General features: G+C 52.3%; 1 protein-coding gene across 2 annotated transcripts in view; it reads right to left on the bottom strand.

The window, feature by feature from the left end:
* Positions 1–1,799: 1,799 nt before the first annotated feature.
* RASSF5 (Ras association domain family member 5) overlaps positions 1,800–25,895 on the bottom strand; it is a 73,041-nt gene continuing 48,945 nt past the window's right edge. For both annotated transcript variants that reach the window (XM_061382055.1, XM_061382056.1), the window contains 4 exons: positions 8,129–8,239; positions 6,797–7,094; positions 5,867–5,982; positions 1,800–4,299 (listed from right to left, as the gene is read on the bottom strand). In XM_061382055.1, the coding sequence (XP_061238039.1) occupies positions 4,147–4,299; positions 5,867–5,982; positions 6,797–7,094; positions 8,129–8,239 (678 nt within the window). In that variant the 3' untranslated portion in view covers positions 1,800–4,146. The remainder of the gene's footprint in view (positions 4,300–5,866; positions 5,983–6,796; positions 7,095–8,128; positions 8,240–25,895) is intronic.

The raw sequence follows: 25,895 nt of genomic DNA, 5'->3' as shown, positions 1-25,895 counted from the left end.
AGATTCAGACCCCTGCTGTGGTCCCTGCTCAGTCTGACAGTCACCAGGGGCCTCCTTGTGCAATAGGAAGGAGAAGGGCTGAGCCGAATCACTGCAGTTACCTGCTTTTTACCATTAAAAAAAAAATAAAATTACACTTCAGTTTACTTTTTTTCTTGCTCATCTTGTTTTTTTTTTAAAACCAAGATAAGGACTTGAAAATACCCATAATATTCACAAATTCCCCACCTGGGGCTTGAATAAGAAGAAAGGAATGAATATAAAAATGTCTGTGAGGTCCCTTGCCTTTTGTTATGAGGCTCTGAATAATTGGTCTTTTCACTGCTGACTCACTGTAAGTAAACTGCGTCATTTTACTGATCTGCTCTGTTAACATAAGCATATGAAACCGAAAAAGATTCTAGAAACTGACCCCAAACAAGATTCTGTTCCAATAGAACCCTTGGACAGACAGAGTTTGATCTGTGGGAGTTAGAGTAGTCGTGAAATGTCCTCGTGTGAATACAAATAACACAGGGAACGTTTGGTGGTGGTGGAGTCGCTCAGTCGTGTCCGTCTCTTGCGACCCCACGGACTGAAGGCCGCCAGGCTTCTCTGTCCCTAGGATTCTCCAGGCAGGAGTACTGGAGTGGGCCATTTCCTTCTCCCAAGGTTCTCTCACAGACATGATTTGTTAGCACAACCTTGGAGGGACTGGAGGCTGAGTTCTGTCTTGCCTTGTTCACCCCTACTAACACAAGCCGGTGAATGGTGAGGCTAGGTCTACAGTGAACATCCACTCTTCAGGTCTGACCTAGAATTCTGCCGTGACCCCGTGCTGTCTAGACGTGCTTCAGATGGTTTTTCCAGTAATGGTGACACATTTTGCATTGACTCACCTTCCCTTTTCTCCTCATGAACACCACAGGTACACGGGAGGAGGCAAGCGCGTGTTCGGCTGTGCAAGGGGTTCCTTTTTAACTATGTGCTAAGCCAGATAATCTACACCAAGGTCAAACATGCAATTTTGAACTTAATCCCACATTGTAACCAAATGAGTTTCAGTGAAACGCAAAAACTGGTTCATTTCTGGGTTTTGGCAAAATTATTGAAAGATATACCTCTTGGAGCGAGCAAACATTACAGCTGTACCCCTGAACACTTTTAAGAATGTCTCTTGGACAGGGGTGCTCTCCTAGAGGGAGGGCAGGGGTGGGCCAGATGAACTGAGGGCCCTTGTTGATTGCACTGTGTGTGATCAATACTGGAAGGCAGGTGAGAATTCCTTTTTAATAACTTTTATATGGTTATCGCCACAATTACTGAGATATTCCTTTGATGGACATCAGAGCTAAGGTGAAAGGACTGTCTTAGTCATCTAGCCCTTTCTTCTGGGTGAGATGATCGCAGATGTTCAGAGACTCCTTCCTATCTGATTTTAAAATAAAGCCAGAAATAGAAGAATCATTGCTTAACTCAGTAGCCTGTTCTGGTGTTTAATCATCCATCTGTAGCTCCAGAGAACCCCCCACCCCGCCTTTGCAAAGTGCTCTTTCTGTAGTGAGTCCCTCTGCTTTCCTGCTCTGGGGATGGAGAAGAACCCGTCACTGTGGCAGCACCTCCAGCCCCCTGGAAGGTGTTTTCAGGATGGTTTGAACAGGAGCCTTCATCCTTCTGTTCGTTGGCAAAAGAAAATCTGACTTGGCCTTGAAGCGTGTGCGTTACTCCGTCCCCACCCCTCTCCCAGCTCCACCATTTCCATGCAATTTCCCAGATTTCCCCGAGAGGGGGAGGTTCAAGGAACACATCTCTCATCTGAATCATTTTTGCAACAAGCTTTTATTACTTTTTTTTTAAACCCATATAAGACAGACATTTCAGAAAAAAACAGCCCCAGAGCACACACTGCGCAAGACAACGGCAGAAGGCGCTCCACGCCGACCCTGCGAGGGGAGGGGGACTCCCCACTCGCTACTGTTTTGGAGGCGCAGAGCCCAGCCCGGGTCCCTTGGTCTAACTGTGCTTTCGATAAAGTCTGAATTTTCCCAGTTTTCTTATTTCATAAACACCCCATCTCTTTATATATAGCTATATGCCTTTATGTATATATGTACATGACTTCTTTTTCTTCTCAAAAATAAAATGGCCACCCCATCCGAGGGGGGGTCTCAGCAGCATTCACAGCGGTTGCAGCAGCGTGCCTTCTGTTCATGTTACAGACATGCAGCGTGGAGGAGAGGGTGCTGTGCCCGCCCACAGCAGGGAGACGGGATTTTAAGGGAGGGAAGTGATAAGGCTGAGCAGGAGATGGCAGATAACTAGGGTTTTTATGATGGAAAACATCTATTTGAGCTGCTTAGCTCATCCTGTTTTTGCAGCTCTGAAGAACAAGAAGTGTGCACGATGAAGGTGCTGTATTCCTTCTAGGATCAGGGGCCAGGTGGACTCGGGGAAGAGACTCGTGAGGCTACACAAAGAAGCACGGGCTTGAATCGACCCAAGGACTTGGGAAGGCAGAGAACAGCGAAGAAATGGGTCTCTTAGAGGCTGGAATGGAAAACCGCCCTCACTTTGAAAGTTCACAGTCCTTCTCCCTCTGCCCTGGAGTGTCTCTGCCATCCTGGCTCCTGGCTCGAATTGTTTGGCTGGTTTTAGGTTTGAACCTAAGCAAGGAGTCAGTACAGATGTAGAGTCGGGAATCTGATCCGCCCTGTCCAGGCGGTTTGACCTCACTTCTAGGAAGTCAGGGGCCCAGGACCTTAGGCGGGCAGGAACTTTGTGACCCTCATCCCATGCTTGGGGGGCAGGCTCCCCTGTCCTTGTCCCACACTGCCGTGGTCCACTTCCTGGCAGGAGCAAGCCAGCAGCAGAGCCTCAAGCAAAGGCCCAGGTTCCTGACCCTCTCCAAAAACAAAAAGGCACTGAGGTCAGCAGGAGGCCAGCCCCACGGCCGACAACGCTTCAGACCACGAAGGAGTCCCAAGTTGGCTGAGTTGGAGGGCACCCCACTCTGTAATCAAGGCAGCTCCTCTGGCAGCACTTGGAGATCCCAGTGTCCAGAGGGAGGGGAGAGGTGGTCCTGGAGTCCGGAGGAGAACCGAGGCAGCCAGGCCCGTGGCCGCTAGCTGGGGAGGCCTAAAGACAGCTTGGACTCGTTTACCTGCAACACGTTTTGGCTTCGACCGTCTGATTTCCGCTCTCAGCAGGAGACTTTAAAAATGGTTAAATGGCTGGTTTCCCCTTAGTGGAAACAATGAGGATGATGGCAATATTAAATTCAAAACTGCAACTTAAAAACAGAGCTGACGAAGGTGTGGCTGAAGACCACATGCACACAGATATAAATGCCTTTGGGTTTACACATGTACAGACTTGGGCCATCAGGGCCAGGGCCAGCTGCAGCTTCTCTGGAGATCTCTCAGGCAACCTCAGCTTTGGTGCTTCTGACCCAAGCCTCTGGGGCCAGTAGCTTTATGACCATCCCTTACCCATGAGCAACGGGCACCTGAGGATGGTGGGGGAAAATTCTCTTTTTTAAATATTTATTTATTTGACTGCACAGGGTCTTAGTTGTAGCACACGAGATGTTTTAGTTGAGGCGTGTGGGATCTAGCTCCCCGACTGGGGATCGAACCTGGGCCCCATGCATTGGGAGCTTGGAGTCTTAGCCACCGGATCACAAGGGAAGTCCCAGGACAATTCTTCTATGAGCACTGTCCTGTTTCAGAGGCTTAGCTCAGAACTGCTAAAGGAATATGCTACAGTTCTGGACTCATAAATAAAGAAACTGTGGATGGCAAATAAGAAACGAATTGAAGACTAAAGGCCAGAGAAAGAACATATCTCTAAAACCCTTTGCTTTGCCAGCTGGTGTAGGGAGAGGCAGCTATTTGGTTTGCGGAAGGCTTGCAGATGGCGAGATGAGGCGGCCGATCTTGCACACGAGCGTGCTACTCTGGGGTGATGTGCAGAGGCACAGATGGCGACGGGGAGGCCCCGCGCCTGCACGCACACGTGGCCGCCAGAGGCGTCATGCCACGTCTGGAACTGATGGGCAGGCACAGATGCACCCACCAGAGGTGTCCTGAGAAAGTGTCTGTTGCAAAATAATAATTAATAATAAAAATTAAATCCGTGGGCTTTCGGGAGAAGGGGAGGCCGGGCTGGCTAGGCAGGTTTGCCCTGGGCTTTTCTCAAGGCCTCCTCCAGTTTCTGCCTGAACTTGTTGTACTTCTTCTGCACTTGTTGGACCTTGTCCTGCTCCTCTTTCTCCAGGATCGTTAGGAAATTCTGGAGCTCAGGGATGGAGAAGGCGTCCCACTGGGTGGCGAGAGGGAGATTGGGGGAGAGAGAGAACAGGAGACAGGTTAGACATCGCGTGACGGAGGGGCCCTGCCAGCTCAGCTCCCCCTTCGCACCGCTTGCTACGGAATAGGCAGGTGTGATGAACAAAGCTTGAGGTCTCCATGCCATACCAGCAACAGAATTTCAAATCCTGGCATCTTCTGGCTGAGAATTAGTAGACCATAAGCCCTGTTTTGATTGGCTTATGCTGTATTTTATTGGCTTCGGCCTTATTCATTGGAGAATCAATAATCTTAAATTTCTCGGTAGCAGCTGAGATCCTAACCGTGATGCTGGAGCTGCCTGAGACCCTGGTGACCGCCTGGAGCTGTCTGCTTTGGGGCTGACCAGCAACGGGTCCCCAGCATGCAGCCCTCAGAGTGACATCTGGAGGGGAGCTGGGCTTGGACTCAGGAGACTGGGCGTCAGCCTGGCTCCGCCGTGTGACCCTCAGCACAGAACTCCACCCTTCTCAGCTGTTTCCTCATCTGCCGTGGAATTAGGGTGTCCGCCTCCTGCGGCTGGCAGCACAGATAATGAGATGAGTCACTTGCACAGCTCTGCAGGGCCTGGCGGGCCTGGGCCTGGCTGGCGGGACATGGCTTCTCAGGACAGAAGGCAAGTCTGGCTTTTCCTGGCTGACCCGGGAAACTGAGGTCCCCGTGGGGTCAGGGACTTTGACTCCTAGGCTCGTTGAGCACAACGGAACATCAAGGTTTATCTGGTTTAATCTCCACATTGGAGAAATGAGAAGGCTCAAGTCCACAGAGGGAACCATGATCACAGAGCATACAGCCACAAAACTTGAACGAGAAGCCAGGCCTCTAAACCCCAGGCCTGTGAGGTTCCCATGGGGCCAGCAACACTCAAACAGTTTCTGTGGAATACTGTCCCAACAAAACCTCCCACTCTGTCAAACAGAGGGAGAGCAGAGCTTCCTGGTGGAGACTGGAAAAAGACAGGCCTAGATCCCCCAAATTTCCACAGTGGCCCCCAAGACTGCTTCTGCAAACCCCAGGCCTGCACTGAAGGCCATGTGACAGACTGCAAGATGCACCCACTGCCACCCCAGGTACCCCAGAACGCGGGGAGCACCAGCTGGGTTTCACCCCACTTCACACCACAGGCTGGATGCTTCCCTTGGGGTAGTGAGGTCTGTTTTCAAGAACTAGGGAGAGAACTGAGTCAACAGTACCCATGCCTGGGGGAGCCCAGAGTTGGAGCTTGCTGGACCTCGGGACATCCTCAGGAGCGAAAATCTGGGTGGAACACAGGGAGGTTCTCAGCACCCCTCCCCCCTGACTGTTCAGAAGTAGGCACATGGAATTCTGTCCTTCCACAGGCCTTGCCAGACAGGCCCTGACCTGCTCCCCCAGAGCGCTTACAAACAATCCTGACAAGCGCTGACCTTGGGCCACACTCGCCCCAGCTCAGCAGCTGCAGGGCGGCCTCCAGCTGCACTGGGGGGTGAGGACCACGCCCACCCAGCGAGGCAAGCCCCGTAGGCTGGGTCTGCACAACAGGCGGAGGCGCCCGGACCTACCTCCACCTCTCCAGTTTCGTTCTCCTTTAGCACAAAGCTGAGGACGTCCGTGTCAGGCCCGGCGAGTAAGCGCAGGTAGAGGGGGCAGTCAGCGATGGACAGTTTCTGGAAGAGCACTGCAACATGTATATTACCATATGTGAGACAGATCGCCAGTCCAGGTTCGATGCATGAGACAGGGTGCTCAGGGCTGGTGCACTGGGATGACCCAGAGGGATGGGATGGGGAGGGAGGTGGGAGGGGGGTTCAGGATGAGGAACACATGTGTACCCATGGCTGATTGATATCAATGTATGGCAAAAATCACCACAATATTGTAAAGTAATTAGCCTCCAATTAAAATAAATTAATTAAATTTAAAAAAACTACTCAGTCTACAAATAGAGAACTATTTTCCTTCCTAGAGGAAGGGAAAATTCTTAATTGATTTAGGTTCAAAATGACAGTAAGACAAATAAACTCAAAAAAACAAAAAAGAAAAAAAGAGCACTGCAAACCAAGAGAGGGGGCTGGGCTCGCCTTGGAGTAGACGGGCAGGGGCTCAGGATGGCCGGGACCGATTGGGATGCAGGGGTGTTTGTAGCCATCCTTTCAACCTAAGGAAAGGCGCCTGGCAGGAATAAAGGGTAACAACTGGTACCTTCGGAGTCTGCTAGGGTGGGAAGCGTGTTTCCATGCACGTCATCCCCCGAAACGTTCGAGGGAGTGGTCCCATTCCACAGATTAGGAAGTGAACGCCCAGGGGTGGGTTTCCTGCAGCCACGTGTGAAGGGAGGGGCACGGTGGGCGGTCCGTGCGCAGACCTGACGCCACACGGGAAGCTGGGCTCCGGCGCCACGAGAAGCCCACCCCTCCCGCTCAAGTGTGACCGGGCTCGCCCAGCCAGAGTCGGGAAGGGTAGTTTCTGGGGGGCAGTTCGCTCGCTCCTACCTTGCCCATCCTTGTGTATCCGCTTGAAGAGCGCGAACTTCTGGGGATTGTCCACGACCATGAACTTCTTGAGCAGCCCCTGGATGACCTCGCTGACCGTGGTGCTGCTGCTGATGTGCAGCTGCTTGACGGCGTCGAGAGGCAGGTAGAAGGAAGTGCGCTTGTCCGTGGCGGCCGCCGGGTCCACGTCCTTGATGGCGTCGTAGATGGACTGGGGCCGGATCCCGGCGGGCACCGTCACTGGCCGCCGCAGCTTCAGGTGCACCTTGATGAAGCCCGTGTAGCTGCCGTCCTCGCTCTGCCAGGGCGCAGGTTGGGTGCGGTCAGGGCGGGCCTGTCTCGCCGGATGTCCCACCTGCCACTCGGGCCGGGGCTCCAGACCCGCCGGGCTGCAGAGGCCTTTCCTGAGGCAGTGCCATCCCAGCCACACCCGCACCACCTGCCTCCCTGAGTTTCACACCCCCACCCCGCCTCTGCTGACCTAGGGATGCTGGCAGGGCAGCGGCAGGAGAAGGCCCGCAGGACCTAGCTACTGCTGCGGCTTCCCCTCCCCAGGGGCTCACGCTGCTTGCCCCAAATCCCCTGCCACCAGGCAGATGGGGCGATTGCTTCTGCTGAGTCCCCAGGCCAAGAGGCAGGGTCTGGAGTGGCCCTTCTGGTCGTCCCCTCCAAACCAAGGAGGAGCTCTGTGATAAGATCCTCAGAGAACCAGGGCACTGAATTTCCTCTTACATCTCTCTCTAAAACCCTCGAGGCTTAAACCCCAGTACCTCTGCGACTGGATTGTTCTGGCGTCCATTCGGCTGACGCCCCGAAGAGCCAGTTGCCAGCAAACACCAGCAGGGGGCAGGGCTCCTCCAGCGTCTCCCTGAAGATGGCCTCTCTGAACCAGCATGAAGCTGATGCCCTCCTCCCTCAGAGCTCTGCACACTCAGGCAGGCTGCCCCAGGCACAGGATGTGAGGATCAAGAAGGGGAGGGCTGCCTGCTCCCCTTGCCTAGGGCTTCCTGGGCCCCTAGTCACCTGCATAGCCTACATGTGCTTTGACACATGGGCCCTAAAGTATTTTATACTGAAGCTCAGAGAGATTAAGGTTTCCCAAAGCTTCAATTTAGAGAAAGAGCCAGAGACGGAATCTGGGTCTCATTCCATACCCCAATCTGTTTCCCCAGAGCATGGACAGCCCAGGTCTTGGCCTCACATAAGCCTGGAGGCCTCCAGAGCCCCAAAGAAAGGGGAGCGCTGTCCCGGGGAGGGGAGCCCCAGGATTCCGAGGGGGAAGGGGGTGTGAGCGAGGTGGGGCAGGGATGGGGAGTGGGCGCAGATGCTCACCAGCTTCATGCCCAGGCAATTCTTCTCCCGGGCGTTGTAGCTCTCAATCTTCTGCTTGATCTCCTGCAGAGTGGGCGGGCGCTGAGGCTCCTCGGGGGGCTTACAGTCGTTCTGGAACAGACACAGACGTGAGGGTGGACACATGCATCACACACGCTTCTCAGGATGAGAAAGGGAGTGACCGCTTCCGCCCAAAGGCCTCTCCAACCAAGAGTAAGTAAGCACCAGAACCACGGAGCAAATGGGATGGACTCAGGCTGAGAACAATCGAAGGTCAAATGCCAGCTGTGGTAACTGCCTGGCCGGCTACCCCCAGGAAGTGGCTGAAACCTTTCTTGGTGCCAATCTCCTTCGCCCGTGAAATGGGGGCCATACCCCACCCTTCAGGCTTGTTGCAAGACGGACACATAGGCACTGGGTATGAATCTGCTGAGTCAGCAAAGCTGTTTTGCTCATTGAGGGCTGCTACGGAAAGATGCATTCAGATGCTATGGGAGACGCAAAGACACGCAAGCCGTAGTCGTCTCCTCAAGGAAGTAACAATACAGCTGGAGAGAGGCGTGCACACACGGTCCCAGCGTGTGCTGAAGGGAACGACAGCAGTTCTTCCACGCCGAGTGGGCCAAGGGCACACGGACATCAGCTCAGGCCCCAGGGCTTCCCTGGTGGCTCAGACAGGAAAGAATCTGCCTGCAATGCAGGAGACCTGGGTTTGATCCCTGAGTTGGGAAGGTCCCCTGGAGAAGGAAATGGCAATCCACTCCAGTATTCTCGCCTGGGAGATCCCACGGACAGAGGAGCCTGGCGGGCTACAGACCACGGGGTCTCAGAGTTGGACACGACTGAGCAACTAATACACACACACACATATACACACATATACACACACATATGTACACACACACACACACACACATATGCGTATTTATCAAACGAATGCACAACTGGTGGGAGCAGGGGGCTGCAGCCTTCTCTGATAACCGAGGGGATGACGCTTCTCTGCTGGGGCTCAGGGTTGGCCTGGGTTTACCGAGAGCCTCCTCCATGCCAAGTGCTCGGTATGCATTGTCTCAGTTAATCCTCAGAACCAAACTGCAAGATCGAGTTTATCACCCACATTTCACAGGTGAGACAACCGAGACTCAGAGGAGGTTAGGAACGTGCCTCCAGCCCTACAGTCTGCAGAGCTAAAAGGGAGTCTGTTCTGCTGCGTTCTTCCCACGACACCACAATGGATTCTTCTGACCGCACCCCTGCCCCAGACCCCCTGCAGGAAGAATGAAGCTGAGGACGTGAAGCTCAGTGTCCTGGGGAGAATTCTGGGGTCTCAGCAGCTCTATCCGCCTGTCAGTTCCCCGAATTTCTCTCGAGTCCGCTGCCGCCCACCCTCCTAGCTTTGTCTTCATGTTGTTCCTGGGCAGCTGAGCGTGCGGGAGCCACAGTTTGCGGGAATAAACAGGTATGTCGAAATCGGCCTAGAATTTGCCTGTCTCAGAAACCCAGTGGACCCCAGGGCGGGTTGGGATTCTCCTTTGGCAAATGAGGAAACTGAAGCCCAGAGGGCGATCATTTTCTCCTGGCTGCCATCACGCAGCACCAACCTGTGGGCGTCTGTCTGCTTTGGCTGGGGAATTTCACAGCCATGCTGCCATCACAGCATCACCCAGCTGAACACGTCGGATTCCTGGGGCAGAGCTGCCCATCTCACCAGCCCGTGGGAGACAAGTCACACTGAGCAGGACGCCTTCACTTCCTGCTCGCACTTTCCAACCCCACAGGGCCGGTAAGACATCAAGCTCGGGCTGCGGGGGGGAGCTGGCGTGCCTCCCACACCCGGCCCTCAGCGCGGAGATGCACTGACGCCCTTTTTCCATCACAGCGTCTTCCGCGGGCCTGTCTGCCCCTCTCTGTACTCTTCTCTGAGGAGGCTGGTCAGAAGAGCACTGTGCATCCACACACTATCTCCTACACACTAAATGTGCTGTTCCTATTTTAAAGGTTACAGACAGAAGCTCAGACGCGTTAAGAAACGCGTGTGTGGTCCCACTGCTAGTAAGCATCTGCGTGGGGCCTGTCACCCAGCCCGTCAAGTCTGCCTGACGGTGCTCTTCTCACCATGTGGTCACCCCAGGACAGCCCACATCTGCCGCCCCCACGGTGATCACTGAAATTCCACGCTCTGAGGCAGGGATGAGCAGCTTCCTCACCAAGACCGATACATTACTGACCTGTGAAATGTTCAGCTAAGGTGTGTCTGATTGGTGGGTCCCCAGAAGCTTCAGGACCTGGGGCCACCGTGTCACCCATGAAGATGTCAAGGAGGGACTCCTGTCTCCCGGCGGGAAGCACCAGGATTCCAGGAAAGGGCTCGCCCTTCTCCTATGTAGCCACTCAGATCCCTGGGACAGGTCCATCGAGGACCACCCAGGAGGAGTAGTCCCTGGGGGACTCCCTTCTGCTGGAGGGGAGTAGCAGCTGGTGTGAGCTGCACATCTGTCTTCATTCGCTGTCGACTTGCTCCCCAGGGACCCTCACAGTGAAGCATCTCATTCCTTGTCCCTCCCCACTTGGTTCCTGGAGACCTCACCCCAGCCCCCAGCCCGCTGGGCACCTCTTTATGGGACCAGGTGCGCCTGCTGCCCTCTGAGAACTTCCAGTCAGAAAGGCCAGCATCCAGTTATTATTACACACGCTGTATTCCTTTCATCTATGAAACATGCAGGCTCCTGCTCCTTAGGGGTTAACAGCCTTCTCAGGCTCCTCTATAAAAAAGAGCTAAGTGATGGAGAGAAAACTCTAGCAGCTCCTAGAAGATCTCTCTCGGTTTCCAAATGAGCTACAGCCATTTCCCTGTTAGAAAGGGCAGCTGCATCATGGCTTTCAAAGGCCAGTATTCCAGCCTATTTTTGAACAGTAAGAGTCAGAGCGGACTTAACCTAAAGATTTTCCTTCCTGTTCTCTTTCCCATCAGCAGACCATCTATCCCCCGCTTCCCACCACAAACCTGGGGAAGTGACGCAAGGGGCTGTGGGCACCCTCTGCAGGACTGACGCAGAAGACAGCCGTCCTGCTTTCCGCCCCATCCGGGAGTGCCAGGAGCCCCGTCTGGCCGGCACGCTCGATCTCCCAGCCTCAGACGGCAGCATCCCAGGCTGCTGCCCACACCAGGGCTGGCAGGCAAGATCTAACCCGTGGACTGAATGAATCAGCTCCCGAAGCAGCCAGTCAGCCAGCCATAGCCAGCACCGTCCGCTCCCCTTTCCCATTCCAGAGAGGGCAGAAAATCTAGACCAGTGCTTCTTCAACTTGCGGCACGTGGACTCCTCTGGGGGAGCCTCAGAAACACAGCAACACCTGGGCTCCCTCCTGGAGGTTCTGATTTAAGTGGTCTGGGGTGCAGCCTGGGCAGACGGATTTTCAAAATCTCCCAGGCGATGCTAATGTGCAGCAGTGTTGGAGAAGAACTCCCAGGCAATTTCAGACCTCCAGGGTCCCCATCCAGCTGCAGGGTTAACACTTTGGCACCCACAGGTATCCACCGCCCCTAGGGTTTACCGAGAAGGCAATATCCAGTGTCTGCAGTCTTCAGAAGGTAAGTCAAAGACCCCACTTTCTATTCACCTGCCGAACTCTCAGATCCTCAAAGTGAAAGATTTGCCTATATCTATGGCTACGAAGCTAGAAACCAGACAGTTTTGTTTCCGGGGGTGGCCCAAGATGGAGACAGAATGGGAAATTGACTCTGTTATGGTTTTAAAAATACAGGCATTGTCCTGCGAGGTGTCTCTCCCAGGAGGCTGACACATCTCGGTGTCTCTGGCACGGATGCTCTGATGAAGCTCCTGGCATGGGTGGCAGATGGTTGAGCTGTTCCTAATGCACCCAGCACATCCAGGGCACTGGTGAAAGCAGATTTGTGTTCCTAGGACAGTGTCCTCTCTCAACTCTCAGGGTTATTGGGGCACAGCCAGGTGAAGAGGCTGGGTGCTAGGCCTCAGAGTAGAGACGCATCCTGAGACAGTGATCCTCAAACTTTTCAGTCTAAGTAGCCATCGCACCAAAAGAAGAGAGGACCATCCTCTGGTGGTCTGGGGCCCATCTCAGAGCAGATTTACCCCAAGCTGAAGTTTACTTTAAGAAAAAACCCAAACACCGGCTAATCTTGCATTTCGATCAATGATATAAAGTCTTAATTTGGGTCACTGGGAAGTGACCCAGTGAGCTGAGAAGACGCTGAGTGAAGCTGGTGGCTTTTAGTCTCCCCTGCTGAACACAGGGAGGCCCACAAAGCCCCAGCAACGCGGGGGACCCCCAGAGTGAGGAGTGGGCTGAGGAGAACCTGCTGGAGCCGTCAGATACATTCAGGCCTTTTTTTTCTTCTGGACCTAAATCACACAAACCACATTTTTTTTGCCAGAAATTTCACTTTTCCTGTTTTTAAACTCATCCGCCTCTCCTTGCACACTGCATTCACCATCTTACTCCTGTCTAAAGTCCCTCAGCTCTCAAGGCCTCTCTGATCATCTCAGCCCTGAATGATAACAACGATGCTTTACTGTTATTTACTGCCTAGCTCTGTGCAGGTACTGTTCTCACTTAGCCTGTCCTGTTGGCTCATTTCACTCTCACCACAAGTTCATGAGAAATATACACTTATTATGCTCATTTCACACATGAGGAAACAGCTTTAACCCAGGAAGGTTAAAGCTAACCTACATCCAAAGCTAACACTATACCGTCCTGCACTTAAATCCCATCTACTTATACTAACCTCCGAGTAGACCACCCAGCTTGGTTTTTCTTCCCAACTAGGCTGAAGCTCCCTAATGACTTACACCATACGTAGGTCTCTGCTCTATGCCAGGTGGCCCTGGGCACGAAGCAGATAATAAATGTTTGCTCAAGAACTTGCAATGGCCCCATTGCCATGTGGGGAGAAAACAGTCTCACTTTCTGCTAGGAATTACACTGCGGTGAGTCTGGCACTGCAGTCTGGACTGAGTTCTGTGAGAGAAGCACCCCTCTTCTCCACCCTGGAATCCCAGAGCTGAGTTCCAGCTTGGCACAGGTTAGAGGCTTAGGCAACACCTACAGGATGAGCATGAGCCTGTGTTCAGATTCTGACTCCCACTGCTAACAAAGCGATCTTGAGAGAATTTGAGCGTGTCTTTAAGCCTTAGGTTCCTCATCTCTGTGAATCATTTATTGTCTCATACTGAAGTAAAGGTAAAGCCAAATGAAATAGGGGGCATCCTGGAAATGATCGAACCCATCCAAAGACATGCGCTCTATTACTCCAGGAATACAGAGTCCCAACCTCATTTCTCACTTTCCTGGAGCACTCCCTTTAGACTGGCCCCTGTGCCAAAGGGTTTGTTCATTCCTTTCTCTACACTAGTGCTTAGCAAATTTTCTGTAAAGGCCAGGCAGCAAATATTTCAGGCTCTGCAGTTTATCTAGTCTCCATTGCGACTCGTCTCTGCCGTGGTAGCGGACAGTGATCACAGAATGAGTGTAGTTTCAATAAAACTTATTTGTGGATTCTGGCCCACGGACAGTGGTTTGCCACCTCTGGTCTACTCTGCTGTCTGTGTGGTCTCTCTGCCTAGAATTCACAACCCCCATCTCCCCTAGCTCCATCTTCTCTGTGTAGGACGTTTCTCGGGCCTGCTGTGATCTCCTCATTCTCTGCTCTCCTCATCTCTTAGATCCCCGACACTTGAATTCCCCAATGGAGAAAGGCACATACAGGTTTGAACTGGTCCCCAACTTTCTCCTGATAGCATGGTTGTTTGCAGTGTGTTTCCGCCCACCACCAGTGGATGGGCCTCTGGCAACTTCACTCTGTCCACAAGTAGACAAAGGCTTTTCACTTTATCGGAGTTCGCTCTCTCCACCCTTCCCTCATGAGGAGGTAGCAAGCTGGCTGAGGAAAGGTGCAGGCACGCTCACCACTGGCTCAGAGACACTCTCAGACACCAGCCCCATGACCTCAAAGCCTCAGATTCCCGTCATAGCAAACCTGCAAATCCCCACATGCCATGGACCTCTGCAGCTGCCTACTAACGTTACCTCCACCACTCCAAGAACCTGGGGAGGTGCCTTCACAGCCTGTATGGCTACTTCAGTATCGAATTATGCACTGCCTTTTATTGTTTAATTATTGTTCCACATGTGTTAATCTCAACTCTCCAGTTAGACACTCCCTGGAGGGAGTCAGATGTGACATCTGAGGATTAGTCTTCTTTTGCAGCCCCTGCAGGGGCTCAGTGGAGATAACTATGCTGACCTCCAAGGGCATGACAGATAAATAAATACCTGCTGATTGAGTGGCAGGGAAAGAGTGGACTAGCTAAGCTGGTACTCAGCCCTGCAAGGACACCAGCCAGGACCAGGAGCACCTCACACCGACCTGCGCTGCGAGGGGCACATGCCGAGAAGGTGTGGGCTGTGTGGGAAGCTGTCAGCTCTTGGCAGCTTCTCGCTGAGGATGAACACAAGACCATCAAATGATCTGTAACCTCTGGTGAGTCACTTCTCCTCCCAGGGCCTCAGTTTCCTCACCTGTGAAATCATGAAGCCAGACCAGAGAAGCTCTAAGGCCCCTCTGCAACACTAAGATTTTACACAGAAGGTGGGACAGGGTGGTTTCTTTCATCACTGCTTCCTCTTCTGTTTCAGAGAACTGGGTGTGGGCTGGGGGCCTCTTCGAGGAGTGCTGGGGCTGGATGGTCCGAGCTGCAGCAGTGATGACGGGTCTACGGCCGCGCTCAGAACCTGCCCAGCGTTTCTCCATGACTTGACTTTGCTCCTTCCTTGCCACTGGCTTCTCTATGTGTCTGCCAGACCCCACGCTGCCCGAGTTCGAGTAGGTCCACACCTTCTGAAGTCACACAGTTCAAGAAAGCAAAACAAAAACTCTCCCGGAAGCTGGTCACCATGAGCCTTTGCCACATTTCCTCTTTCTTAGCTCTTAGCAAATCTGTCAGCAGCAATTCTTGTGCCCCTTGGGTGGAAACCATCTCCAGCCTCTGTCTGGGAAGAGAGCCTCTGGCAGCTGCTGCAGGGGAATGACCACCTATAGACACCTTCCGCTCTGGTCTGCTGCCCACAGCCAGCCTGACCCCAACCCTGGGGTCTCAACTCAGCTCATCCTAAGAAGGAACCTCTGAAGGAAAGGAGTGGGCACCTGCCGGCTGGGCTGGGTTCAGAACACCCTGCTCGATGTCCTGGTCACATTGAAGGCTCACTGGCCCCTTTGTGATAGCCTAAATCAAACGGGAAAGAGGAAGCTGGTGGAGCTTCACCACAGGTCCTGATGAGCTGGGTTCCCAGCCTCACCCATGGCAGTGGGTTGATTCTCACAAGTCCCTCTATGGAGCTGTCCAGTGTTCCGAAATAAAAGAACCAGAAACTCCTAAACTATGGTCCCTGACAGGTTATTCCCAAAAGGGGAATAGGAAGGAAGCATGCGTCAGTTGCTCAGTCATGTTTGACTTTTTGTGACCCCATGGACTGTAGCCTGCCAGGCTCCTCGGTCCATGGGATTCTCCAGGCAAGAATACTGGAGTGGGTTGCCAGTTCCCTCTCCAGAGGATCTTCCCAACACAGGGATCAAACCTGGATCTCCCACATTGCAGGCAGATGCTTTGCCACCTGAGCCAGCAGGGACATGGAGCCTTCTGAACAAGCAGAAAGTGAAAGTGAAGTCGCTCAGTAGTCTCCAACTCTTTGCAACCCCATGACTGTAGCCCACCAGGCTCCGCTGTCCATGGGATTCTCCAGGCAAGAATACTGGAGTGGGTTGCCATTTCCTTCTCCAAGGGATCTTCCCAACCCAACTCCAAGGGATTGAACCTGGGTCTCCTGCACTGCAGGCAGACTCTTTACCCTCTGAGCCACCAGGGAAGCCTAACAAGCAGAACAAGCAGAACCATGTGGAATTTGAGTTGCTTTGGGGGGATATAGAGGAGAAGCAATTAAAAAAAAAGAAAAACAAAACAGAAGGAAACTAGAAAGATACTGAAGTCACCAAAGACAAAATATGGAGCAGATGGTCCATGTGGACAGTCAGTCAACAGTGACTGATTGAACTGCTCGTGGGTTGGGGGCTGTGAAAGGCACTTTGGGACATGTGCACCCATCCTTGGAGCCCAGGGGTTATTGGAGGAGGGGAGACAGAGACGCATGTCCTGTGGACACCAGAAGAAGCATGGCGCGAGCTGGGATCAGCCTGGGTGCAACCCAGGCAGCCCAGCCCAGCTCCGAGTGTAGGGAGGTCCTGCCCGTGGACTCTGGGCTGCCAGCATGTCCCAGAGCCATCCCGGCATCCCTCGTGTTTTCACACAGCCCTCTCAGTCTACAGGCAGGAGCAGGCCGTCTGGAGTAGCAGGAGCCCCATGCAGGAGGCTGGGAGAGCCCTGTGCCTGGGAGCTGAGGCATTTCAATTCAGGCCTGCAGTTACCTCATCATCTTAGTGAGGCATTCTCAGGGTTCACGGTCATAATCTCATTTAGTCCTCAAAATAATGAGGGGTATGTTGCTACCCACTGAGCCATGCTGCCGGCACATCTGGCCGTAGGTTGGCTTCTGCCAGCCATACCCTTGGTCGTCTGTGAACGTGGGCAAGTCAGTCTCACTGAGACTCAGGTTGCTTTGCCTGAGAAATGCAGGTAAGCAGGTCTTCTTTACACATTTACTGCAGAGATGGACTGGGATCGCACGTCTGGAAGAGCTTAGCACAATGTAAGTACATAGTAAGCGCTCAATGAATGGCAGCCGGCACACAGCCATGGTACCCGCCAGCAGGATCAGTAGCATACACCTGGAGGGCAAAGGGAAGTCTGGCTGTGGGGACTGATCCTCCCCCAAGAAGACGTGGAGTCTTCTTCCTCTGACCCTGGACCCCTGACAGGCCTTTCAGTCTGGCCCACATTATGACTCTTGGATATCTACTTTCCTCTTCAGGGCTGTAGGCCCCTTTCTCCATAAAAAAGGTATTGGAAATTATATGTTCCAATTGGTATAAGAACAAATACATTAATGTCATAAAGTACTTCCTTCAACTTAAAAATTCATTTTTTCCTCCTGATTTTAAAAGGAATGAAAATATTTCTGTGGGCGCCTCAAATATTTCAGGCCCCTGGATAAGCAGGGGGTGTCTTCAGCTCGAGTCCCAGGTAGGGTGACCAGCTATCCCAGTTTGCTTGGGACTGAGTTTTCTCAGGATGTGGGACTTCCAGTGCAAAATCAGGAGAGTCCTGGGCAAACCCTAGCCCCTGGGACCCCCTCTCAGTCCTAGAGGGCCTCGCTCCCTCTCTTCCTCTGTCTCCTGTGGGCCCAGGACACTGCTTGTTCTTCCGTCCTCCGCAAACCTGCATCCTCGCACTCCACCCGGGAGGGGCTCCAGACAGGCCCTGCCCCTGCCCCACCCCGGCCTGGCCTGGACACAGGGGTGCTGGCTTCTGCTCAAGATCAGCACACTTCCCTGCAGCTTGGACACAGAACGGAAGCTTCGTGAGGGCAGAGACGGCCTTGTTCACAGACACAGTTCCTAGAACGGCACCTGGCGCACAGGAGGGGCCATTAAATATTTGCTTAATGAATAAAACACCAAGAAGCAATACGACACACACATGCACGTGCACACCAAACCCCAAAAACAGATCTAGGGAAATGAAAGGCTCCAGAGTCGTCTAAGGGGCCCAGAGGATTCCTGCTGCACGGCTAACCATCTGCTTACTCCTGGGACAGTAACTAGAAAGAGGAGATGCCTGGACTCTATATCCAAGGGTGGATGATGCAAACTCCTTCCACTTCTGTTCTCCCCTCTCCTGGGCCTTCATGAAGCAGGCCCCTCTTTGTAGCTCAGAGGTCTAAAGTATGAATCCAGGCAGAATGGGGTGACACCCATTCTGCTTCAGTGGCCACAGGAATTTTCCCTTGGGTCATTCTCTTGTGCCCTCAGGAGTTTCTAGGACATGAGAAAGTCTGTTTTTCAGTTAGTTTTCCTCACTGGATTTCCTTCTAGGTCCCTGTCCCCTCTGTCTCCCTGACATCTTAGCTTGATCATTCGGGATGAGAGGTTTTCCTCTTCATCTGAGCCCCCAGAACTGATATATCTTTTGGGGATACTTTTCCACTTCTGTCTAGAATTAGTGGACTTTTAAACAACAGCAGCTTATGCCCCAATTATTCCAGCACTGGCTTCATCTTCTATATAGTAGCATGAGCTGTCTAACCCTATCTTCACCAGTAGACCATGAGCACCCCAACGCCAGGAGCATTTCCATCTCTGTGTTCCCGGAGAACCCAGGACCAGAGCACTGCACAGTGAATCAGGGAAGATGGTGGGCAGGGTGAGTGAGTGGGTCCCCACACCTCGGCCCAGACTCCAGTCCCTGCAAAGGCTGGACTTGGCTCTTTTAGAGTCAATTTAAAGAGGATTCCATTGCAAATCATATGTCTGAAAAGGGAATCAAGATCCAGAATATATAAAGAGCCCCTATAATTCACAACAGAAAAACAACAGCCCCATTAAAAATGGACAAAGGAATTGAATAGATACAGTCTTCAAAACATTAAATAGTCTTCAAAAGATTAAACATGAAATCACCATATTATCCAGCTATTCCACTTCTGAATATAAACCCAAAGAAGTGAAAGCAGGGCCTGAACAGAGATTTGCACACTCATGTTCATAGCAGAATGGCTCTCAATAGCCAAAACGTGGAAGCAACCCATTGATGGATAGCTGGATAAACAAAATGTGATGCATACACACAGTGGAATATTACTCATCCATAAAAAGGAAGGAAATTCTGACACATGTTACAACACGGATGAACCTTGACAACATTATACTAAGTGAAAGAAGCCAGTCAAAAAGACAAATACCTTATGATTCCACTTATATGAGGTTCCTAGAGTAATCAAAGAGACAGAAAGTAGAATAGTGGTTGCCAGGCACTGTGGGGAGGAAGCAAAGAGGAGTCAGAGTCTAATGGGTACAGAGTTCAGAAGATGCAAAAGTTCCGGAGAGGATGGTGATGATGGTGGTACAAACATGTGAAGGTGCTTAATGCCACAGAAATACACACTTAGAGATGGCTAAAATGATAATATACATATGTTATATATATATATATATAATTACAATAAAAAGAAGATTTGCAATATGTAAGGCAAATGCTAACAAGTATGAAAGGGGAAATTAACAGTAACACAATAATAGTGGGCAACTTTAATACCCCACTCACACCTATGGATATCAACTAAACAGCAAATTAGCAAGGAAACACAAACTTTAAATGATACAATGGACCACTTAGACCTAATTGATATCTATAGGACAGATCAGTCGCTCAGTCATGTCTGACTCTTTGCGACCCCATGAATCGCAGCACACCAGGCCTCCCTGTCCATCACCATCTCCTGGAGTTCACTCAGACTCATGTCCATCGAGTCAGTGATGCCATCCAGCCATCTCATCCTCTGTCATCCCTTTCTCCTCCTGCCCCCAATCCCTCCCAGCATCAGAGTCTTTTCCAATGAGTCAACTCTTCGCATGAGGTGGCCAAAGTACTGGAGTTTCAGCTTTAGCATCATTCCTTCCAAAGAAATCCCAGGGCTGATCTCCTTCAGAATGGACTGGTTGGATCTCCTTGCAGTCCAAGGACATTTTACCCCAAAACAATGAATTTCACCTTTTTCTCAAGTGCACACAGAACATTCTCCAGGATAGATCACATCCTGGGCCAATGAATCTAGCCTTGGTAAATTCAAAAAAATTGAAATCATTTCAAGCATCTTTTCTGATCACAACACAGTAAGATTAGATGTCAACTGCAGGAAAAAAACTATTTAGGATATACACATATGGAGGCTAAACAACATGCTTCTGGATAACTAACAAGTCACAGAAGAAATCAAAAAAGAAATCAAACTATGCATAGAAACGAATGAAAATGAAAACACAACCAAAACCAACAGGATTCAATAAAAGCAGTGCTAAGAGGAGGGTTCATAGCAATACATGCTTACCTCAAGAAACAAGAGAAAAATCAAATAAATAACCTAACTTTACACCTAAAGCAACTAGAAAAAGAAGAAATGAAGAACCCCAGGGTTAGTAGAAGGAAAGAAATCATTAAAAATTAGGGCAGAAATAAATGAAAAAGAAACAAAGGAGACTATAGCAAAAATCAACAAAGCTAAAAGCTCGTTCTTTGAGAAGATAAAACAGACAAACCATTAGCCAGACTCATCAAGAAAAAAAGGGAGAAGAATCAAATCAACAAATTAGAAATGAAAATGGAGAAATCACAACAGACAACACAGAAATACAAAGGATCACAAGAGGTTACTATCAGCAAATATATGCCAATGAAATGGACAACTTGGAAGAAATGGATGAATTCTTGGAAAAGTATGACCTTCCAAAACTGAACCAGGAAGAAATAGAAAATCTTAACAGACCCATCACAAGCACGGAAATAGAAACTGTAATCAAAAATCTTCCAACAAACAAAAGCCCAGGACCAGACGGCTTCACAGCTGAATTCTACCAAAAATTTAGAGAAGAGCTAACACCTATCCTACTCAAAGTCTTCCAGAAAATTGCAGAGGAAAGTAAACTGCCAAACTCTTTGTAGGAGGCCACCATCACCCTAATACCAAAACCTGACAAAGATGCCACAAAAAAGGAAAACTACAGGCCAATATCACTGATGAACATAGATGCAAAAATCCTTAACAAAATTCTAGCAAACAATTAAAAAAAAGAAGATTCCAAGGGCAGGGGAGCCGGGAGGCCATGTAACCAGCTGGATTCACCTGGTTCTTTAAGGTTGGAATGTCTTCCACTTTCTCTACTCCAGGAAAATGAGGAGTCAATCCTGCTTCTAAGCAAGTGGGGCCTCCTCCCGGGACTTCTGGGACCAGACTCTTTTCTTAGGCCTGGCCACTCTTCTGCCAGGCGCACTGAGAAATGCCTGAAGCCTTGGGGTGATCTGGACGGCCCCGCCCCCTCAGAGGAGTCGCTGCAGCCAGGAGAAGGCCACACAGCTTCATAGCTGACCCTCCAGAGGGGAGCTCGGGTGCAACCCAGAAGCCTGGACTCAGGGATCCGAAAGGGGCCTTGAGATGAACGGTCCTGTCCCCCACACTCTGCGGAAACCTGAGTCGATGACTCCAGCAGCGGGCACTTCCCATCTGCTTCAGATGCTCTGCCCCAAGCCCAGCACGGCTGGTATCCGGCAAGGCGCGACCCTGGCTTTGCTAGCTCACACACCCCCCGAGAGGTGGCTGCGACAGGAAAAGGAAGATTCGGGGCAACACAGTTTCTGCAAGACACAGAGCTGTGGGGTTCTCTTGAAGTTACCCAGCCGGGAGCTGGGGACTGGCTGGCCGCCAAAGTTCCCTATCCCCATCACAGAATCCTTTCCTTGCTCTCACCTAGCGACGTCACTGCACATGAATGCTTTGAATACAGGGTTCCTCTGCTTCTCGGACCCCATGTGCTCTGAGAGCCCTACAGAGTCCCTGGCCATGAGACGGGTGGATCTAGGAGTCCAGCTCATGTGTTCTTTTTTAAGATTTTTTTTTTTTTTAACGAGGACCATTTTTAAAGTCTTTATTGAATTTGTTGATATTGCTTGTTTTGTGTCTTGGTGTTTTGGCCACGAGGCATGTGGGATCTTAGCTTTCTGATCAAGAATCAAACCCTCCCTCCCCTGCATTGGAAGGTGAAATCATAACCACTGGACCACGAGGGATGTTCCCTAGCTCATGTGTTCTAATCACAGGCCCCTTCCAGGACACGGGCACCAGGACAGAAGGCGCCCCTTCTCCCACTACGCGCCGGACAGGGCATCCAGAGCCATAACTGATTCAGAGAAGTCCAGGGTTGTGAGCAGCACGTGGGAGCCAACACTCAGCTCCCTGCCTCCGCGTAGCCATGCCTGCCCGGAGGGCAAGGGCAGCTGGGGTCCCAGCTCGCTGCCCTGCCGCTGGAGCGGGCCCTTCTTGGCTCCCCTCTGGCCGGAAGCCCCATCTGCGCCCTCAGTTTTGCGGGCTGGGCTGTGTGGGGGGCCCGAGCTTCGCCAGTGGCCCCCACGCCCCCTCTCCCCCTGTGCCGCCTGCCCTGCTAACGAGCCCGCACGGGGCTCCGAGACGACCTGACATGACATTCATCTCGGTTGGTTACTGAGTGGCTCGGAGTGTTTCAACATGTATGTTCTCTCACTGTGCCCTAAAGCCTCAGGGGCAGGGACATCTGGTCTCCTCTCTCCTAAATGGCCTGGCAAAGTGTCTCCAAGACGAACGCTGCTGACACGGGGTTACATCTGTGGGCATCTTCCAGCCTCAGTTATTTGGGTAATTCTGGAAATAGCTACAGGAGAGGCAGGACAGTTTCAGGGCTGGGAGCCCTGGCATTAGGTCACTCGGGCCCAAGTTCTGGATCTGCCCCTTGCTTCTAGGGGACCCCTGACCCCCTCAGTGCCTCAGTTTCCTCACTGCTAAATGCAAACCGTATGCACAACTGACCCTTAATCAGTGCTGGGGTTGATGGCACATGGTAGGCCCTCAGTACCCCGGACCAGTGGATTCAGCTAACCACTGCCCATGTAGGATGATAGTATTTACCACTGAAAAGCATCTGAAGACAAGTGGACCCATGCAGTTCAAACCTGCACTGTTCATGGGGCGATTGCAGTTAATGTGAGGATTGAATGAGTCTCCACACTTAGAACAGTGCCTGGCACACATCAAGGCCCAATCATTATTATTATTTTAAACTCTAACCAATTCCCAGCAGACTCTGGCTCCTGCCGTCTCCCTGTTCCGTGAACAGAGCCTTACGACTCCTCACATCCCCATCAAGAACCCTACCTCCTCACATCACAGTTCAACCCCCATCTGCATTTCTCAAAATGGCCTTTATCATCCCAAACCCAGGAGTTCTCTATGCATTCTCGCAGCCAGATGCTGGGCCCTCTCTAGCAGTTACTCTCCCCTGGAGGATCAAGTCTCCCCATTTTACAGAGGGGAAAAGTGAGGCTGAGAGCAGGGAGCAGGCCTCCTGAGGTCACCCAGAGGGAAGGCTGGGGGCATGGGTTCCCAGGCCCACAGCTGGGCCCACTTGAGGGCCTGGGGTCCCTGCCCAGTCCAGCTGGGCTGTCTGAGAATGCTCAAACGACTGGGATCACCAACCCGGGGTCTTTACATGCTTAGAATAAAACTGGGAAAGTGAAACAAGGGAGACGTGTATCTATTCCCCACTCCCCACCCTGCCACTCCCACGGCTGAAAGCCAGACAGGAGAAATCCCTGAGGCTCTCCCGCCCCTGCACGTGGGGCCTCTGCCCCGACCCCCGGAGGCCCCACTGAAGGACGGGCCAGGCTAACTCTTGCCAGCAATTGCCAGGGCCCAGTTGCTTAGTGACCCAGCGCTGCCCGCCCTCACCCTCCGGGGCAAACAGCTGAGCAATCACAGATGGGATGGAGGGGCCGCTCTGTGTTTGGAAAGTTGTCCTTGCATTTTCTGCTCACTCAGTGAGATTTTTCTTTTCAGAGTCACTGGAAAAATCCATTGATTCCACATCCCGAATCTCAGCAAGTTTCCCTTTCTCACAGTCCCGCCCGAGATCCGCTTTCACACGCTCAGTCTGAAGCACTCTGTGTGCCCTCCAGGAGCGCCCGCCACCCCTTAGAGAAAGACGTTTTGTGGGGAAGACCCTCCAAGGCCCCTCCTCCTTCATCAGGCTTGCATTCTGTGCCTGCCATGTGCCGGGGACCCAATGCTAAACAAGACAAGACACGGTTCCTCATCCAGAGAATTACAGACCATCAAAATGAAGGGCAGGAGAGGAGGACTCGGTGGTTTTCAGGGAGCAGAGAGAAGCATCAAGTTGCAGCTGGAAATGTTCTATGAACACTGGGACCCACCAGCTCGCCCATCCTCCTCGCTAACGCACACTTTCCCAGCCATGTGTGACTATGGAGGTCGTACCTGCCCACAGCCTCTCCACATGTTCAGGCCAACACAGGGCCTGGCCTCGTATCCTCTGCTGCAAAGCAGGTCCCTGCAGCCCCCACGCCCCACAGTGTGGTGGGCAGCCCAACACCACCCCTGGCGCTCGGGGAGAGCCAGGAGGTGAGGTGAGAAGGCGGGACTCGTAGACTGAACGCTGGTGAAGGGACACCGATAGTGTATGGCGACCAGCTTTCCCGAGATCCCAACAGGGGAAAACGGCCTGGATTTCAGCAGCAGGCAAAGAGCGAATGTGATAAAGACAGCTTCCTGCGGCAGGTGAGCAGACGAGAGCTGGGATACCTGAGGTTGTTTGGAGCCTTTCGAAACTTGACTCTCACCCAAGACGCCACGTGTGTGGTGGGAAGAGCATGTGTTCTGGAGTTGGATGAGCGTGGGGTGTGGGCCTCACCCTTGGCTAAGCCCCTCTCACATAGGACCTCGTTGAACGTGCCAGCCCTCTGGCCTGACAGCAGGCCAGGGTGGTCTGCCAGGTGGAAACGTGCTGCCGCTGCCCTCCCTGCTTTATTTTTTTTTAAGCCTAGGATTGTAGCCTCACAGGTAGCAGGGGTCCAACCAGCTGGAGCCACGTTGAGTAGCACCATGGACAAGGAAGGGCTGATCAATGGGTTGGAGGACGACGGTGTGCTGAGCACAGGTTCCCTCCCCTGCCTGTGGGGGCTACATGCAGGCCTGTTCAGAAAGAAGGGAATGGCCTAACGACCCATCACAGTCTCCTCCAGCTCCAGGAGTCGCTGCTTTTCAGAGGCTAAGCTGATCTCCTCCAACCCTCCCAGGCTGCTGCAGTCCTGTCGCTGCCAGCCCGTCCCCGGCCTCCTCCTGGGTTTTACTTACGCCCAGGCCCTCTGATTCTGGGGGCCAGCCCCCTTCCCCCCATCTTGGGAGCTGCCGCCACCTCCTGATAAAAGCCGCGGGGCCGCAGGGCAGACCCAGTGTCCCCCCCCCCAGGTGACCCTCTGCCCACGGGCCCCATCGACACTTCATGGGTGGGGAAGGGGAGCAACTAGAGTCTGCTGCACAGTGTGGCTGAGGCCATAGGTCTTTACACGTTTTATCCATCTCTGTATCCCCCGACCCCTCAGCCCCGTGCTATAAGAAGATTGAAAACACAGCGTTCTGATTGAGGCCAGGCATTGCGGCATTTTAGATGCAACATTAACAGGCGGGAACCAGCGTGGACTTTGCTCTAGAAGCAAAGGGGAGGCTCTGAAGGCTTTGGGACGCCAGAATGATATGCCATCAAATGCAGGGTACACAGCAGGGGAAGAAACAGAAGGAAACTGGTTGGGCGACCTCCTGGAGCATCTCAGGAAGAGGCGACAAGCCCCCAGCTAGGTAGGGCAGGGTGGGGGACAGAAAGGAGAGACCACACCATGGAGGCAGAAGCCACAGTGACAGACTGGATGGAAGGCATGAGAGGGGAGGTCCTTCAGGTGCCGAAGGTGGGGGAATAGGAGGATGAGGCGGAGACAGGGAGGGAAATCAGTCATGGGCAAAGCTACGACCTGCTTCTGGACACATTAAATCGTAGGCGTCTGAGGGGCGTGAGAGACCTCCGACAGGCTACAGAAAACTTCATTCTACAGCTAAGAAGAGAAGTGAGATGGGGGATGCAGGCTGGGGAGCTGCACATAAAGCTGGGGAGGGGAGGGGGAGGAGAAGAGATGGGAACCAGGACAGAACCATGGACAGAAGGCGCAGGCTCAGCGAGTCC

Source organism: Bos javanicus, chromosome 16 (genome assembly GCF_032452875.1).
Source record: "Bos javanicus breed banteng chromosome 16, ARS-OSU_banteng_1.0, whole genome shotgun sequence".
NCBI classification, from domain to species: domain Eukaryota; kingdom Metazoa; phylum Chordata; class Mammalia; order Artiodactyla; family Bovidae; genus Bos; species Bos javanicus.
This window is presented reverse-complemented; position numbering and strand designations above follow the sequence as displayed.